This window comes from Dipodomys ordii, unplaced genomic scaffold, assembly GCF_000151885.1.
Source record: "Dipodomys ordii isolate 6190 unplaced genomic scaffold, Dord_2.0 Scaffold18, whole genome shotgun sequence".
NCBI classification, from domain to species: domain Eukaryota; kingdom Metazoa; phylum Chordata; class Mammalia; order Rodentia; family Heteromyidae; genus Dipodomys; species Dipodomys ordii.
Window position 1 is genome coordinate 16,203,220 of NW_012267234.1, and position 18,679 is coordinate 16,221,898.

The window sequence follows — 18,679 nt, forward strand, 5'->3', positions numbered from 1 at the left end:
CCCATCTCAAGAGCAATCGCTTTCCTGAGGAACTCCCTCAAGTCCCCGCCTGGCTGCACACTCCTCTCCTAAGCCCCAAATCCTCTCAGCCCACACTGAGGCTCACAGGGCCCCTCTCAAGCCATAACTACCCATCTCTGCCTCTTGAGTAGCTGGGGTTACAGGTGTGAGTAACTGTGCCAGGCTGGGATGTTACTTCTGAGACCCAGCGCTATCTTAGCCATCTCTTTTGTGGAGCTGTTGCTCTGGAGGAAGCTGGCTGCAAGGTGTAAGTAGCCCTGAGGCCCATGTGCTAGAAAGTGATTCGACAGCCAGTGAGGACTGAGGCCTGCCGAACACCACTGGTGAGCCTGGAAGTAGAACCCGCCCCACCCCTCAGCAAAGCCCCCACTGAGACTGGGGCCAGCCAGCAGCTCTACTGTGGGAAACCCTAAACAGGGAGTATCCAGCCAAGCCCCACCCCTATTCCTGACCCACAGAGACTAAAATAATCAATGCTTGTTGTTTGAACATGTTTGAATATGCTCAGTCTAGGGCAATTTGTTACACAGCAAAGGATAACCAATATAATCCCTTAAAAGCTCAAATAGCACTTTTCTCTCCTATAAATCCCTTCTAGTAGCTGGTTCAGACCTCTCCATGTGGTGGAGTATAACTCATGACTACAGAACTGAGAGAATGTGTAGTTTTTATCCCCCCAGGCTATGTCATCTGATGGGGGAGGGAATCAGATTTTGAATAAAGTATCACAAAAATACATGTACACGAGTAACTATGAGTTTCTATAGGGAAGATGCTTGTATGAGAGAGATGGAAGGGAAGACTTCATCCTGGAGTGATGGGCAAGCTGAGACCTGAAGAAAGAGCATCAACGAACGATGCAAGAAGAGAGGGAAGCTGGTCGGGTTAGTTGTGTGGGCACATGCAATGGTCTTGTGCCAGGTGAGCACGAAGGAAAGCCAGAATGACAGCAGAGCAGAGGGATGTGAGATACCACAATGAGGTCAAACTGCGCTGGTCTCACAGGCCAGAGGAGGGTTCTGAGCAATCAGAAATTATCCGTGTGTGTGTGTGTGTGTGTGTGTGTGTGTGTGTGTGTAAAGGGGCAACTTGAAAAAGCTTGTTTCCAGCTCATCATTCTCACTACCGAGTGAAGAACTGAGCAGAGAACTTGAAGTGTTAAGGCAGGCAGAGTTATCAGCATGTTATTACAATGGCCCAGGATAAAATGGATTTCAGTACTTCTTATAAAAATGGAAGTAAATACAGCAGAGAGGAGGATGCTAAGCATGATGGTACACACTTTGCTACTTCGGAAGCGAAGGTCTACCTTGGAGGATCATGGTTCAAAACTGGCTGGGATAAAGTTAGCCAAAGACACTATCTGGAAAAGAAACAAAGTGCTAAAGCCTTGGGTTGAGAGGGCTGTGAACAATGATGACAGGGTAACATTGATGAACATGCATTGAACTTAGAAACTCATTTGTTGAATGGCAACCAACTACATAAAAGATAATAAAAATATAATTTGAAAAACAAATAAAAGGTCTAAGGCATGGATCAAGTGGTAGAGCTCCTGTTTAGTAAGCGTGAGGCTCTGAGTTCAATCCCGGTACCAAAAACAAGAAGGAGGAAGGGAGAGATAAAGGGAGGGAGGGAGGGAGGGAACAGACGCTGAGGGGAGGAAGAGAGAAAGAAAGTTAATATGCTTTGCAGGCTTGGATGAGAGGATATAATTAAAGGTGGATGGGGGCCTCACATGGCTGGGCTGCCCCTAGGGGTGCGATAATGACATTAACTGAGGTTGAAGGCCCTGGAGGAGCCAAGAGCTGGGGCACTGCTCAGGGTCCTCTCCTGGCAAAGAAGACAAGCTTTTAATCATATTTGATACCCCTGCTATTTGCTGGCTCTTTCCTTAGGGACATTTTTGGTAATTTCCCAGTTCTCAGCCATACCCCAGACAAGAGAAATTATCGCAACATATCCACTGGCCTCAGAATCTAGTTTAGTTCATCCACTAATGTCTGAATTCTGCTTGTGCAGCCAATCCAACCGATGTCACACATATGAGCAGGAAGAGAAATTCAGTCAGGAAGAGTTCCCTTCCCTCTCCTCCATTAACAAGGCAGGTGGGCCCCACGGTGCAATCTCAGAAGCATTTATTGATTACCTCCTATGTGCCGGCCTCTCTGGGAGCTCTGCATGCTTGGACTCTAATCTCAGAGGCAATGCCAAGCTGTTTCCCTGAGGAAGCTGAGAAGGGAGAGTAACTTTCCAGGGTAACAGAAATGGCAGAGATGGTGAGGGCGGGATCCAAACCCAAGTCTGCTAGGCTCCAGAATCTGCATCTGCAGTTTAACACCGTCTGTTGATTTACAGGACGTCTTTCTTTCTTTTTTTTTTTTTTTTGGTCGGTCGTGGGGCTTGGCCTGGGCGCTGTCCCTCAGCTCTTCAGCTCAAGGCAAGCACTCTACCACACTTGCGCTACAGCGTCACTTCTGGTTTTCTGGTGGTTTATTGGATAAGAGTTTCATGGACTTTCCTGCCTGGGCTGGCTTTGAACCATGATCCTCAGATCTCAGCCTCCTGAGTAGCTAGGATGACAGGCATGAACCACTGGCGCCCAGCTTACAGGATTTCTCGGGGCTCACCTACCCAGGCAGTAAGCTCACTCACAGCCAGTCCACGTGGGCTGACACAGCTGGGACTACTGGATCAATGACTCTCTCTTTTCCTCCCATCCCGAAGCTGACTGAGGCTGATCAGCCATGGAATCCCCCATCCACCATGGCCCAGCTGGCAGGAGAAGGAGGTAGGGGAGGAGGGAGCATGCACACCTCACACCAGTGGAGAACCACCCGCTTCGTGGAGTGAGTAGGTATAACAGTTACCATGCAGAGTGCTCCACACAGGCAGAACAAATGGGGAGACATTGTCACCATCACTCCGTTTACCGAAGGAAAATGCTGTGCCTTTTTAAAGCATGCTTTAAAAAAAAAAAAGTAGTCAAGTAGGAAAAAACCCAAGACGCAACCCCTCTGTACAGTATGTTCACAAATAAAATAAAATAAAAATAAAAAATAATAAAAAAAAAAAACCCAAGACGCATCAGCCTCGTGTGGCTGTGTCATGATGAGCTTAAAATAACATGGTTTCCAGGTGTGTGAGCACGTGCAAAACCCATGCTTAGCGCCTCCAAATCCCCCATTCCACCTGACAGCCTCCGGAGAAAGCTGGGGGAGGAGGGTCCCCTTAAACGTCACTCTTGAAGGAGGGGCAAAAGAAATCCCAGCTCCCCAGACTTCTAAACTATCAGCCGTGGCCCCTCCCTCATGACCTGCCAATCATCCCAGACTGCCTCACCCACAATCCTAGGAAAAGAACCATCGTCTATGTAAATGGTAATGCTCAAGGACACAGCACCTCCCCCCTGGAGCCCGCATCCCTTTGCTGTGTCCCATGGCCTGTGGCTCACCATCCCTGTATGGGACTATTACTGACAAGAGAATGCAAGGACAGAAGAGGATTTGAGGTTGACGGCCATTCCCCCCCTCGCGCCCCCACTCCAGCCCTCATCCTCCATCTACCTCGGGCGTCAGCGAGTTGTTATCCGAGGTCTGGCTGGACAGCAGGATGTGCGTGAACCCCTCTTCCTTCCTCACGACAATGTCGCGAAAGCGACAGTTGCTTTCATTCTGGCGGACGCTGTACCTGAGCCTCTTGTCAAAGACATAGTCCTTCTCCGCCTCCAGCTTCCTCTTCACGGAGCTCTGCAGGTTCAGGCCCCCGTTGGTCAGAGCAGAGCCTTCCGAAATCAGATAAGCAAAGTGAGAAACTGGCCCAGGCCACCATGCCACAAAAGCACAAACACAGAGCATCTGGATTTTCAAGATGGGCTGAGAGCCTGGTGCAAACTCCCTTCTAGAGGGTGGGTGGCTGATGCACAGCCTGGGGCTTAAATGCTGCAGGTCCAATTCAGAAGAGGACCCGGGACCCCGGCAGTGAAGGGTCTGACCCTCTCTCCAGCATCTCAGCCTGGGAGAATCTCACTTCTACTTGCATTCCCACCAGTAATGGCCACACTGAGCAGGGGAGAGGTTGAGGGGACAGACCTGTCCACAGGACACTTCTGAGTGACAGACAGTGAGCAGCAGCCAGAGAAAAGGAGTGGCCAGCCTTTATCAAACCAGTACTGCATGCTGAGTCCCATCCTAAAGCACTCAGGCTGAAAACCTGAGATGGAACCTGAGACCCCAGTGCTTTCCAGGAGGCTGTGTCTTGGTGAGGACCAAGCAGGTCCTCCTCTGGTCCCTCCTCTCCTTTTCCAACTCAATTGGACAGTGATGCATTTTCATGCCTCACAGATAAGCATTCATTCACAAATGGCTGGAGAGTGCATGGCTACAGAATTAAAAACGAGTATCAAAATGCTGCAGACGTGATGCTTCACCATCCCCAGACTCCCAGTGAGATACATGAGGGGCTCCCGGGTGTCCTAGAGAAAGCATGCACAAGCCTGGGCCCTCGATGCCCAAGCAGTGAGGCTCTGGAAAGGAGCTCCAATGTGTGTTTTGAGAACACTTCCCAGTGAAGAAAACAGCAAATAAAAAAAAAAGAAAATACAAATGACCAATATTGGATATAAAAGAAGCCTCATTGCTATTGATCCTGTGGGCATTAAAAAGATAATAAAGAAATACTATGAGTAACTCTCTGCCTTTTTATTTGACAGCTTAGATGAAATGGGCCAATTCCTTGGAAGACACCAACTTCTAAAACATGTACATGGGGAAATACATCATCTGAGCAGTCCTATAGCTGTGAAATAAACGGAATCAATAATTAATAACCTTCTAACAGAGAAGGCACTGGGTCCAAGTGAACTGCATCAAACATTAATAGAGGAAATACAACCAATTCTCCACAATCTGTTCCAGAAAACACAACAGGAGGAACACTTCCTCAGTCCACGAGGCCAGCACTGCACCATGACAAAATCGAACCAAAGCTGGGTGTGGCAGCTCACACTGTAATCCCAACTCTGTGGAGGGCAGAAATGAGAATGATGTCCCTTCAAGGCCAGACCCCATCTTAGCCCATAGGCTGGTTGTGGTAACATGCACCTGCTTGCAGCTAAACAGGAGGCTGTGGGCTGGAGGGCTGCAATCCAGGCTGACCTGGGCAAAACAAATACAAGATCCTATCTAAAAAAACAGTCTAAAGCAAAAAGGGCTGGAGGTGTTGCTCGAGTGGCAGAGCATCTGCCTATTAAGTGCAAGGCCCTGAGGTCAAGCCCCAGTACACACTACCAGAAAGGGAAGGGAAGGGGCGAGGGGAAGGGAAAGGAAAATGAAAGGAAGGGGAGGGAAGGGGAGGGGAGGGGAGGGGAAAAGGGAAAGGAAAAGGAAAAGAGAAAGGGAGAAAAGAAAGAAGGGAATAACTAGTATCTCATGAATAGATTGCAGAACTCTTCAACGAAGTATAGTAAATCAACACCAACAACATAAAAGAGTTTTATGCTATGAGAGGAATGAAAGCTGGTTCAACATATCAGTAGGCTAAGGAAGAAAAGTTATATAACCCTGTCATATTCTGATGCACAAAAGACATGTGACAAAATTGAGCAGAAGGCATTTTCCTCAACTTGCTAAAGACCACCACAAAATACACTGGACAAAACAGTGAGACAGTCCTGCTACACATCTGCCCGTAGGAAAGGATACTCTCTCTTCTGGTCAGCTTCACCTTGGCGGTCCCAGCTAGTGCATAAAGACAAGAAAAGGAGACACTGAGCAGGAAGAAATGAAATTACTTTGGTCTGCAGATGGCAAGATCATTTATGTCAAAAGCACCAAAGAATTCATGGAAAAGGACACCAACCTCTTTTAGAATGAATAAGCAACCCCAGCAGGGTCATAAATGCAAATTAATATGCACTTTCCCAATACCCCAAATGATTAAGTGGAACCTGACAGTTAGCAAAGAGTACTATTTACAACAGCACCCAAAATGTGAAGTAAGTACTTAAATACAAACATAATAAATACATTAAAAATACAAACCTACTGGAGATTCTGATTGTGAGAAATAGAGATTCTGATGGTGAAAAGAATCACAAGAGAGGCAAATAAATGGAGAGTTAATTACACTGTGTTCATGAATTAGAATACTTAACATTTGTAAGTGGTGACTTCTTCCCAAGGTGCCCCATAAGCTCAATGAAATCCCAATCAAAATTCCAACAAGCTATTTTGTAGATGTGGTCAAACCAGTTCTAAAGTTTCTTTAGTTAGGAGAAAGACCAAAAAGTAGCCAGAATAATACTGAGAATAAGAACAAAGTTGGAAAGATAGGATTGTGGCTCAAAGCTAGCCCAAAGAGCAAAGTCCATGAGACTCTTGTCTCCAATTCACCAACAAAAAGCTAAAGGTAACAGTGTGGCTCAAGTGGTAGAGTGCCAGCAGCCTTGAGCCAAAAAGCCAAGGAATACTGCCAGGCATATAAGCAGACAAGGGTGTGGATCAAATGATAACACCTTTCTTTTAAGTGCAGGGCCCCAAAAATAAGTAAAGGAAAACAGGTAGTAATAGCACTTGTCTGTATCCCAAAACTATGAAATAAAACCTGCAGCTTTATCCATAATCAACAAAAGCTGGAATAAACCAATATTTCCTTTTATGGTAAGAATGGGTCAACAAACTAGCACAACCATACAATAGAATATTATTCAGTAATAAAGAAATTAGCTGTGCAGCCACAAGATTTGAATGGATGTCAGATGTAAATCACTAGGTGAAAGAAGCTACTGTGAAGATTCAGTACATTCTGATTCTGATTCCACGACAAGCTTCAAAAGTAAAACTATAAAAACAGTTAAGGGTCATGGATGCCAGGAGTTCATAATAAGAGGAGGGCTGGAGAGGTGAACCACAGGGGAAGTGATTCTTTATGATACTATAATGGAAAATACAAGACTTAAGCATGTGTCAAAACCCAAAGAGCTTCAGAATGCAGAGCACAGCTGCAAGTATGCAAAAGTAAAAAAAAAAAAAATGTGAAAAGTTGTGGGATCCCAGGATGGACTTCAGAGTGTCAGGGAAGGATGTCAGGGTGTAAAATAGGAAGGTTGGGGGAAGGTGGCAACAGAAGTAACTTTAGAAATGACAGTGTATAAAACTAAAGGAGCAACATGCTGTGTGTGTGTGCATGTGTGCGCATGCATGCACTCTGGGAAGCCAGCTCATTCCCGTGAAGGTAGGTAAGACTGACAGTTCTGCTGCAGCTGCCCCTGTGTGCCTAAAGTGAGCAATTCGTGGAAAGGTGGCAGGTGGGAGGGACAGGGAAGGAAAAGGACGGGCTCCAAAGGGCCCTGTGATTGAAGGGTTAGACTCGGTAGGCACACTTGGGCTGGGCCTAATCAGAACAGATGCCTCCATACACAACTGTCTCGGGTACATCTGAGTCCAGAGCCGGATCCAGTGCCTGACTGCAAGTAGGAGGACTGAAGGGCTGACTGCAGGATGAGGCCCCGAACCGCCCAGGGAAGATGGCCTCTGGGGAGCAGAGTGGAGGTGGGAGAACACAGTCCCAGGCCAACCCTGGAAAAAGTGTGAGAGCCTTCCTAAAAACTAACTCAACGGCTTGAGCAATAGAGAGCTTCGGGAACAACTGTGAGGCCTTGAGTTCAAACCCCAGGACTGCCAGAAAAATACACACACACATACACACACGCGCGCGCACACATGCACACGCACATGCATGCGTGCATACACACACACACACACACACACACACACACACATGCACGCACACACACACAAATGTATCTTCAAAGTTCCAGCAATGGTTAAACAGCAGCTAGGAGCTGCTTTATAATCCTCACATCATTATTTGGGTAATTTACACCATGGGAGCCTCGTTTCTCTGGTGGCCTCTCTTCAAGCCAGGCCGTGGTGCCCTCACGGTCCTGCTCAGCATACCACCTGTGCACCTGTGAGCCCACGGGCCCTGTGTCGGACACCTGCAAGCCCCGGAGGCCTCCTCTGGGTGAGGTCACACTCTTGATTTAGACCATGTCAAGGACGGGGACCAGGAAATGCCGGCCCCTCCCTCGGCCCTCTCTCCTGCAGCTGGGGTGCTAGGAGGCGAGTTGCCCATGCGAGCGGGGGCTGTGCTATCAGAGGCACAGGGCACCATGCAGGAGCCATGGCATCTCCAAGCTTCTGGGAAGCCTCATTTTGTACCGTTCGATGTCTCTAAGCGAGCAGGCTTTGTCAAACATCAAGGGGTGGCAGTGACACCCAGCAGGAGGATTTAATGAACTCTGGAGCATGGATGTGGGCACTTCATTAAAAGGCTGGTGGCCAGGGAGCTGGTTCTTAGGCTTCACCTTGAACCCTCGGCAAGATGGAAGGGTTCTGTGTGCAGAGCGGTCTCTTTTTATGGGGGCTGCCCACCAGAGGCAGCCACCTGCTGAGACGTAGGCAGTGTTGGTGTGCCTACACTTTCCAGTATGGGCCAGGTCAGATAAACACCTGTGGTCTCCTGGGGAGTCACAGCTCTGCTCTGAGATCTTAGGTACTCGCAGCCACTGGGCTCCCTTGAGTTGCCAGAGATTTTAAATGGCAAACGCACAGCTGTATCTCTTTCTCTCTGCCTCTCTCTCTTCATTCTTTCCTTCACAGTTTAATGACAGGTGGAGCACAGTGGGGGTATGGCGCTTGTCACCCCCGCTAGAGATACAGCTGCAGCTGATGCTCAGGAGAATCGTGGTTGGAGGCCATCTTGTGCAAAAAGTTGACAAGACCCTCAACTCAACAACCAAGCTGAGCACAGTGGCTCACGCCTGTGATCTCTACTTGTGGGAAGGATGAACAACAGCGCAGAGGTATCTGAACTCATCTGTCCCCTGGCAGTGGGACCTGGGCCCCTCTCCCTTCTTGTCACCCAGCCAGGTCCCCCCTCTCCAGGCATCATGCCCCTCTACTCTGAGCACTGCTCCAAGCTGGGAAGGAAGCCCTGTGGGGCACAGGACACACATGGATGGCAGTGTGGAACTCTGCAGGCAGAGGACACGGGAGTAGCAGCCACGTGCACTCCGGCTGGTGATCTTGTTCCTGGGAGCCCACAGATTGGACCCATACTCCACAGCTGTCCTCAACTCCTACAAATTCAATAACTGCCAGCAAGGTGACCGGCACGTGTTAGGCACAGCCCCAGTGTAGACTGGGAAAACAATAGGCTCAAAACAGCAGAACCAGTGGTGAGTCTTCCATATTCCTGACCAAACTCAAAGTCTGGGCACGGGAAGCCTGGGGGGACAAAGCACCCTGCTGAGTCCACAGTGGGCTGAAGGCCAAGCCCAGATTGCCTGCATTCCAGTGCCACCTCCCCTCCCTCTTGTTGGCTACCTGCTCACCTGCTGTCCCCTGTGCAAGACCGGAGACCGCTCCACCCCACAGGACTGCGGGCAAGTGAGATCAAACAAATACCATGAGACAATCTGACGAGGACTTTAAGATAGTAATATTTCAAATGTGCAACACGGCAGATGCAAAGGAAATACCAACCTAAAATCAGCAAGAAACTCAAATGAGAGCACCAAAAAAAAAACAAGGGCATCAAGCAAAATAATGAACATTAAATTTAAAAAGCAAAAGACAAATAGGAAAAACTGTTTGTGTACAATTTAAAAAAAACTCATGCCGGGTGCTGGTGGCTCATGCCTGTAATCCTAGCTACTCAGGAGGCTGAGATCTGAGGATTGCGGTTCAAAGCCAGCCCAGGCAGGAGAGACCGTGAGACTCCTATCTCCAATAAACCACCAGAAAACCAGAAGTGGTGCTGTAGCTCAAGTGGTAGGGCGCTCGCCTTCAGCTGAAGAGCTGAGGGACAGCACCCAGGCCCAGAGTTCAAGCACCATGACCAACCAAAAACAAAAAACAAAAAACTCATAACCTCAAATTGGGAAGAGCTGTTCAACACTGAAGATCAGAAAGATTTTTTAAAAACCCTCCAGAAAAATAAATCAGACAAAAGACATAAACAATATACAAACATTAAATCAAAATGGCCCTTAACGATAAGAAAAGAACTCAACGTCAGTCAAAAGTGTATTATAATAGAAGAAATGAAACTACACTGAAATTACCATCTTGCCCTTCAATTTAGTGAAAACTCAACTTCTTGACAATATTCTGCTATTTAGGAGTCCAAATAGGTGTAAAAAGAAATTATTATGGAAGGGAATTTGTGAGATATGACAAAATTGATCCTCTTCCTAGAAATGTATCCCAAAAATATAACTATAAGACAAAATAGGCACACATAAGATTACTCATTAGAACATTATTCATTATTTGCAAGTATTTGAAATTTCCTCAAAGGAAATAGGTAAGTGGAATAACTAAGGTCCACTCACACAATGGAATACTGTATAGCCATAAAAAGGAAGAGCATCAATTCCACAAACTAATACAGAGTGATGTCAACAAACACATTTCCTAATGAAGAAAGGAAAGGTACATAAGGCATGCAGTCATTAATGTAAGAGGGATGGCAACGTAACATTGTTTTTATTAGGTTTTATTACATGCCATTCCTGTGTGTGTATTTATATATAATGTCACTTCCTTCTTAATCATGTGATTTTTTTTCTGTATATGCTGTGCTTTAAATTCTTTCTCCATTATATTCTGCATTTTCTTTATTATTTGTCTTTTTATCTTGTTTGGTACTGACAGTATTGGTCCAACTGAGAATTTTAAAAAAATTCTACTGGGCTGGGAATGTGGCTTAGTGGTAGACTTCTTGCCTAGCATGCATAAGGCCCTGGGTTAAAGTCCTTAGTACCACATAAACACACACAAAAAATATTCCACTGTTACTTCTTGGAGTATTTCTTTCTTAGAGGTACCCTTTGTACAAAAAGTTAATTTATATTTTATTTGCAGGTTAGTTATGTTTGAAATTAATTTTATTTTTTAAAAATTTTAAATTTATAGAAAACATCATGAAGGACCCTTTTTTAAATTCACCAGTTTTGGTATTTGGCTATTTTTAATTCACCAGTTTTAGTATTTTGCTATTTGCTTTCTTTCAGTGTATAATAATTGCAAGGTCCGCTCCTGGATGGCTAGCAGACTCCACCCTCCTCGCAGCAAAGTCTCTACCCAGTACCTGTGTTACCTAAGCAACTGGGACACCTGGAAGAAGTCACATCTGCATCCACTGAGGTCACATCTGAATTTGATGTGGCCACACCCTTCTCTGCCCATACCCTACATAAGGCCTAGCGCAGGCCCAGACTCTCTCTCTGCTCTTTTCTAGCTCTCTCTCTCTCTGCTCTCGCTCTTTTGCCAGCTGCGTGGAGTGCCAACCTTGCCTGGTCCCAGCAGGTCTACTGAAAAAACCTACCCCTTACCTGAATACCACATGCATGGTGCTGTTCTTACTCGGCTACCTCTTTTTAAAAACCTAACAATAATTACATATGCCTCTTCTATTCTCCATCCATCCACCCACTTACTCATCATCTAGCATATATACATATATCCATACTTACACCCACTCATCCAACCACTCATCTGTCCATCTATTCATCCACCCATCTATCCATCCATCCATGAATCCAGTTAACCATCCATCCACCTGTCCTATTGGAAAAAAGGGGTAAGGAGAAGATTAAAAAGACTAATAAAAAGGGGTAAATTTGATCTGAGAACATTATACACATAAATGTAATTATGACATGAAAACCCTTTGTACAATTTATTTATGTTAATAAAAAATAAAGAGAACAACAACTGATAACAGCAATTTAAAAAGTATAAGGAACTTATTATCAATTCCACCCCAATTAGATGGCCACACTGTGAATTCAAACAATAAATGTTGGTGGGGAAGTGGGGGGAAAAGAACCCTACAGCACTGTTAGTGGAAATGTACAACCACTCTACACAGCATTCTGGAGGTTCCTCAAAAACTTAAACATGGATCTCCCCTATGACCCAGCCATACCACTCCTGGGCATCTACCCAGAACATCATAAGCCAGGATATCATAAAGACACTTACACTAATCACAATAGCTAAGCTGGGGAAACAGCCCAGATGCCTTACAATAGACAAGTGGATCCAAAAACTACAGCACCTATACACAATGGAATTTTACACAGCCATTAGAAAAAAATAATATTATGCAGGGAAATTAATGGATCTAGAACAAATCATGTTAAGTGAGGTACGCCAAGCTGAGAGAGACAAACAGTGCATGTTTTCTCTCATATGTGGAAGCTAGATCTAAAATACCCGGAAATAACAAATTATACATGACTCTAGGCATTCACACACAGTAAGACCAAAGGAGGATACTCGCAGGAGAGGAACAGAAAGTCACAATGCCTATATGCATTTGATCATACAAAATAATATTTATCTAAATCTACTCCAAGAAATGAAAATGAGAGGTTTATTCTTCTTTGGTGTTTTTGTTTTCTTTTCTTTTGTTCTGTTTGTTTGTTCATATAAGAGAATGCACAGAAATGGAGAGTCAAAGGGTGAATAAATGCAGCAATAGTATTCACTGGACACTATGTTGAAAATGAACTATACAACTTACAGGTGGGGAATGGGAGGGAAAAACTGAGAGCATGAGGAAAGGGTTGACACTGTCCAAAAAGAAATGTTTTCTTTGCCTAGCTGTAACCCTCTGTACATCACCTTTTTCAGTAACAATAAAAAAATTATCATCACAATGCCAAGAGAAAATAACTGCCAATCAACAATTTTATACCCAGCTAAAATAGCACTCAAAGGAACAGGTAAATAGGCATTTCCAATATTTCCCCACCAAGACAAGTTATCCTTCTTGAACTGTAGAACTATAGATGGATGGGCTGTCTAGGAGGACAGAAGGTTGAGGGCTGAGGTGTTTGCACAGGTCAGAGAACAAAGCAGACCAGGAATGAATCACAGAGCATGTGCCTCTCATGCAGCATCAGTTCTCAGCAATGTGCTATTAGAGCTCAGAATCTGTGGCCAAGTTCTCTAACAAGAGCACATCAAACACTAGGCAAGAGGAGCACAAAGACTCCACTACACAGGGGGAAGGAAGGACAAGTGCAGATGTCACCAATGCTGTCCCTAAGTCAAGGATGTGTATGTAGTTTTTCTGATCCCACACATCCTTGTACTCTAGTCCTGACCTCTGATGATCACAACATCTGGACTGGGAACCATCCATACTACCCAGGACAACCCAAAGCAGAGACTCTCCGGGTGTCATGTCGGCCACCAGCTATAGGTCCCACTCCTCAATCCCTGTGCACTGCTGAGTGCCAAATGCAGCTTCCACCTGGGTTATCACAATCAGTTCTCAGGACCACACTGTAGCATACTGTCCTTGACCAAAGCCCAAGGCCACACCACAGAGCAGTGCCAGCATGGCATGATTACTTCCAGCAAGATTCTGGACTCTAAACCTTCATGCTGCATGGGAGCCCTGCCATTCACATGAGCTGTAAGAAAAGTATTTCTTTTCTTCCCAGAAGCCCAGTCTACTGCTGAACAAAGCCAAAAAGAAAATAGAAGCCCAGTGGCTGGCCCCTGTGCTAGGTGACATCTTTCACCACGCAGAGCTCATTTCACTGTGTACTCTTCATCCCCACACATGCCTGCTGTCACCACCAAATCATGGACTCCTCAGGGGACAAACCTGAGTCTTATACACCTTTGCATCTTCAGCATGGCAGTGCCTAGAAGACAGCACATGCTCGGCACAGTGTTCATCAAGTTCATGAATGAGCAAGCCAGGAGACAGAGAAAACCAACTAGAGCACCCAATGAACCACAATGCCATTAATGGAACATCTATGTAGATGGCGGGTTCATTCCACAGTTGCCTCATTCACAGGTGAGGAAGCCTCAGCCTCCTGAGCTATGTTCCCCAAGCTCTGCCTTGCCCTCATGCAGGAAAACCTGTGTTTTCTACAAGCGGTTGGCCCTGCATGGTTCAGGTGCTCGCTCACACCTCACTCCACACCTTTGCTTTCTGCCTCACAGCAGCCAAGCGAGATCTCACCTCTTCATGGAGCCCAAGCAGAGAGCACAGGGTGTTGGGAGCAGGTACCAGGAAATTTCCTCCAGATGGTGGCACTCAGTGGGGCTTCAACCATCAGACCCAGAAGGCAGTCGAGAGACCAGGGTCACTCTCCATCCCTGAACCAATGTCAGCCTCCTTCCCACACTCATGAGAGGCCTTGTCCTTCTTAGTGTGGCTCCAGTGGGACATGCCTGGACATCCTCCCTCAGCAGCATGTCCTCTTTCCTGTTTGTCTGTCCTGTTTTCACAGCCCACACTGTACAATCCTCGGTCCTTTTAGCAGTTCTCAGTGAGCATCTGCGATGCTAGGGTGGCTCTATTTGCAGGCCCCTGGGGTGGCCTGATCAGCAGGACCAGATGTAGATCTACCAATGGATGCATGGTCCCACAGAGTAGCCAGTGGCCAAAACAGGCCACTGAAAATTTAAAATTCTTTCATTTTAATTAACTGAAATTCAAGTGTGGCCACCTAAGGCTGAAGGCTTCCTGTTAAGCAGTGAGGATTCACATGGCAGGGTAATTACCATGCATGCCTCCCTGTCTTTAGTTTGCTATTCGTGAACATTTGGCTCCCTTCTGGCCCCCAGATGGATTCCTCAAGGCCAGGACTATCCTACTCATTCTGGTGTCTTCTGAACCACAGGAGCCCAGCACAAGACAGACACAGATCCTTGTATGTTGAATGATTACCAAGGGTGAACCTTTCATCTCCCAAGAGATTTTGAATGTTTATAACTTCATTTGTGGATTATACAGAATTATCAAAATAACCAGGTAGCCACAGATGGTCATTGGGAACCATAGAGTAAGTGTATGTCTGCCCCAAATGATGTCTCAAAGAAGTGTGGGCAGGAAGGTCAGTCTTGGCTATGATGAGGGGAAGGGGTTGGGAAATCCCTTGGCTTACACCCCTCACTACGTGTGCGCACACACACACATGCACATACACACACACACACAACCAGGTGTGGTTCAGAGTGCTCCTATGCACTGTACTAGCTCCACTGTAACAGAACTGGTCATTCTTGTCCCAGCTCCCAACTTGGCCCCCTGTAGAGAAGCTCAGACCTCAAAGGCTGAATGCACCTGCTGAGTTCAAATTTGCAACCTCTTAGTCACATTAGCCATCCTGTGGCAAGCCATAATTATTCCTGATAAATCCATACACTCTGAATTTCAATGAAGTTGAGGTTGTGAGAGTACTTAGAATGGCTGGGATGATTATATACATCTTGTGATGTTTACTGTCAGCCATCTAAACAGTTTAAACAGCCAAGAAAAGCATGAATTCAAAATGCAAAATAACCTGATTACAAGAAACTATTTCAGAACCAGGTGTTATGGTCCATGCCTGTAATCCCAGCTTCTCAGGAAGCCTAAGTAGAAAGACTAGTCCCAGGCTGACCTTGAGAAATCTAAAGACCCTATCTGAAAAACCAACTAAAAGCAAAAGGGCAAAAGGGCAAAGAATGTGGCTCAAGGGGTAGAAAAAAAAGTCTGTCTTGGCAAACCTGAAACTTGGGCTCAATTCTCAGTACTGCCAATAAAAGGGGTTGGGGGAGGGAGATCCTGCTTCTGCAGTTCAAACCTAGACTCCTGCATAAAGATTGTCCAAGGGCCATAGCTACTTAAAAAGTGTTAGGATGGAAGAGCATTAGTGTGCATAAAGTAACTCCACTGAAAAGTCATTTTATCCCTTTTCCTCTACTCAAAGTCTTACACTCCTCAGCCTTCTGGTCTCGATCTGCTCTTGAGCCTTAACTCCCACTACTGCCCTTGAAACACCCAAATTTTCAGGACTACTTGAGGGCCTCAGCACTGCATTTTCCTGTCTCTGGACCACTGCTTCCACAGCCTCTTGGCCAGGATGCTGGTTCCATCCACCTTCGCACATCAAGTCCTCCAGAACCACCTCAACAGTGGTCTTCCTGGAAGCTGCCTCTTCATCCCCAGGTGCCTGGGAATGGCTGATCAAGGAACTCAAGGGCCGGTCCTTCCAGAATTAGCATGCATGGCTTTGTAGCAGTCCTAAGGGACCAAGTGACTCCTTCATCCACTTAATTAGCTTCAAATTCTCAAGAAGATCAGGCTGTTCATCTCTGTATCTTCAGTTGCCAGCATAGAGAGGCATAAAATAAATGTCTCTTTAACTGAACGGTAGAGGAAAGTTTATGATCTCAAAAGGCGAACTAACACAAACAGGTTTTTCAAATATAATGTGGCTTTCCTCTCTAAGCTTCTGACAAATGAGGGCAGCAGCAGCCAGAGTGTGTGTGTGGCGCTAGATCAGCAGAGCTGAAACCCTGGTGACCACCAACCCACCAGCAGGCCACAGGCCAGTTAGTCCATGTGCTCCAGCCTCAGTTTCTATGCCTATAACTTCTTTTCTATAGCAAAGAACTATACAAAACAGGAAAAATGTAACCCATAGGAGGTATACTCTGCTACCAAGGGCACATGGGGAGTGAGCCTGGTCACTTAATGAAGAATCAGCCATGACTGGTAGCACATAGCCCATTGTTGAGCCAGGTATGCTTGTTCGCGCCTTTGTAATCCCAGCACTGAGGAGACTGAGGCAGGAAGTTCGTGATTCACAGGCCTGCCTGAGCTACATATAATGCTCCAGACCAGTTAGGACTATAAAGGAAGGCTTTGTCTTAGAAAAAAAAAACCTACACATAAAAAAGACAAGGTAAAGGGGAACTTTAGCTCCTGTCAATAACCCTGACAGTGTTATCTGCTCTTCATAGCATGATACCACGAGCAGGAAGCCACAAGAAAGCAAAGCAAACACTTGAAACAACTCAAGGAAGGTAAGAGGGGGACCAGGGATCAAGGCTCTGACTAATGCTAGGTGAGTTTGCAACTTGGACCCATGTCACAAGTGGAAAGGTTTCTTGTCTTCCTCCTGATCACCCCTCATCCAGCACCCACTGTGCTTCTTAGCCACCTCTTAGTGCCCTGGCACAATTCAACAATAGAGCTATGAGCAAAATTCCAGGCTATTCTTACCGTCTCAGGGATCATGACTAAGTGTGGGAGACAAGATTATGCACAATGGGAGCATTTGACAGGAGAGGTCCCAGCAAGTTCAAGTGTTATACCCTTGGTCTCCAGCCAGTGGCGCTGTTTTGGGAGGTTCAGGAAACTAGGAGTCACGAGACTAATAGGGGAAGTAGGTCAATGGGGGTGCGGCCTTTCTTGTACTCTCCACATTCTGTCTGCCATGAGGCAAGCACGCTTCCGATTTTCTGCTCAAGTGCATGAACCATCTGACGCCACAAGCAGAAATCTTCCCTTAAGTTGCTTTTCTGGGGTATTTAACTACAACAATGCCAAAGTAACTAACACATAAATGACAGGCTGTGACACGTACAAACTGAGGTCCATGCTGTCAGTGAAGACGCTCACTTTTACATGGGTAGATGGAAATAGAAGGCCATGTTCCCTGGTAGATGGGCTCCCAGGGGAGGGGTCACTAAAGGGGACATGCAGGATGAATGGCAACCACTATGAATGTGAGGGGTGGTAGGGAAGGGACACTAAGGAGGAGCCACACATGTGGAATGCAGAGAGTGGGGTCCATGGATCTGGCTTCCCCCAGAATGGTCTAGGATGGGTTGAACTGCCATATCCTTTGTGATGTGGCAACATGTACCCCTGTGCTGGTCTTTTACTCTGTGCCCTTGTTACACTCTCACCACCTCCAGCCATGCCTCTTCTCGCTTACTCAGCCAGCCTTCTCAGACCCAATTTATGTATCTTTTTCTCCAAGAAGGCCTCCTCCCAGGATGGCTCTGGTACTCCCACTATTAGCCCCCATCGCGGCTTTCTTGTATATCCTTTGTGTCAGAGCTCTATTATCTGTCTACATGGTTCCTGGCATACAGCTGTCATTCAATGAGTATTGGCTGGTTTAACACTAGAGCAAGGGATCAATATACACACTAAAATGCTTTCTAAAGCTGGGAGCCAGTAGCTCATGCCTGTAATCTTAGCTACTCAGGAGGCTGAGATCTGAGGATTGTGGTTCAAAGACAGATTGGGTAGAAAAGTGCCCATGAGACTCTGATTAACCACTCAAAATCCGAAAATGGTGCTGTGAGTCAAGTGGTAGCACACTAGCTTTGAGCACAAAGAGGCTCAGAGATAGCACATAGGCCCTGAGTTCAAGCTCCATGACAAAAAAAAAAAAGCTTTTTATACAAACAAATAGGAAAATGCAAAGATACAGTTAGAACAAGGGAAGTGAAAAAACTGTTAATAACTAAGGAATATCTACCATGTGAAAAATAATATTCTAAGGGCTTTCTATAAATTAATTCACTGCCACTTCACCCAGTGCTGGGGGCAGAATTATCTGCATTCCATCAATGAAATGGACAGAGAGGTCAGGCGTTTACCTGAGGCAGAAGATGAACGATGGCTTCCCAGCACACTGTGTTCAGCACATGCCTGCACCTGACCAGTTTCCATGGACAGACACAGGGCATGAGAAGATGCTCCCTCAGTGCTAAACTAAAATTAAATCAACAGAGTTTGGAAAAAGCATTACAAAGGCTGGTAATAGATAGCCAGG

At 46.1% G+C, this 18,679-nt stretch overlaps 1 protein-coding gene across 1 annotated transcript in view; it reads right to left on the bottom strand.

The window, feature by feature from the left end:
- Positions 1–18,679, bottom strand: part of Cdyl2 (chromodomain protein, Y-like 2) — a 40,140-nt gene that overhangs the window by 14,493 nt on the left and 6,968 nt on the right. Inside the window, exon 2 of the mRNA XM_013012799.1 lies at positions 3,588–3,805. Within this exon, the coding sequence (XP_012868253.1) occupies positions 3,588–3,805 (218 nt within the window). The remainder of the gene's footprint in view (positions 1–3,587; positions 3,806–18,679) is intronic.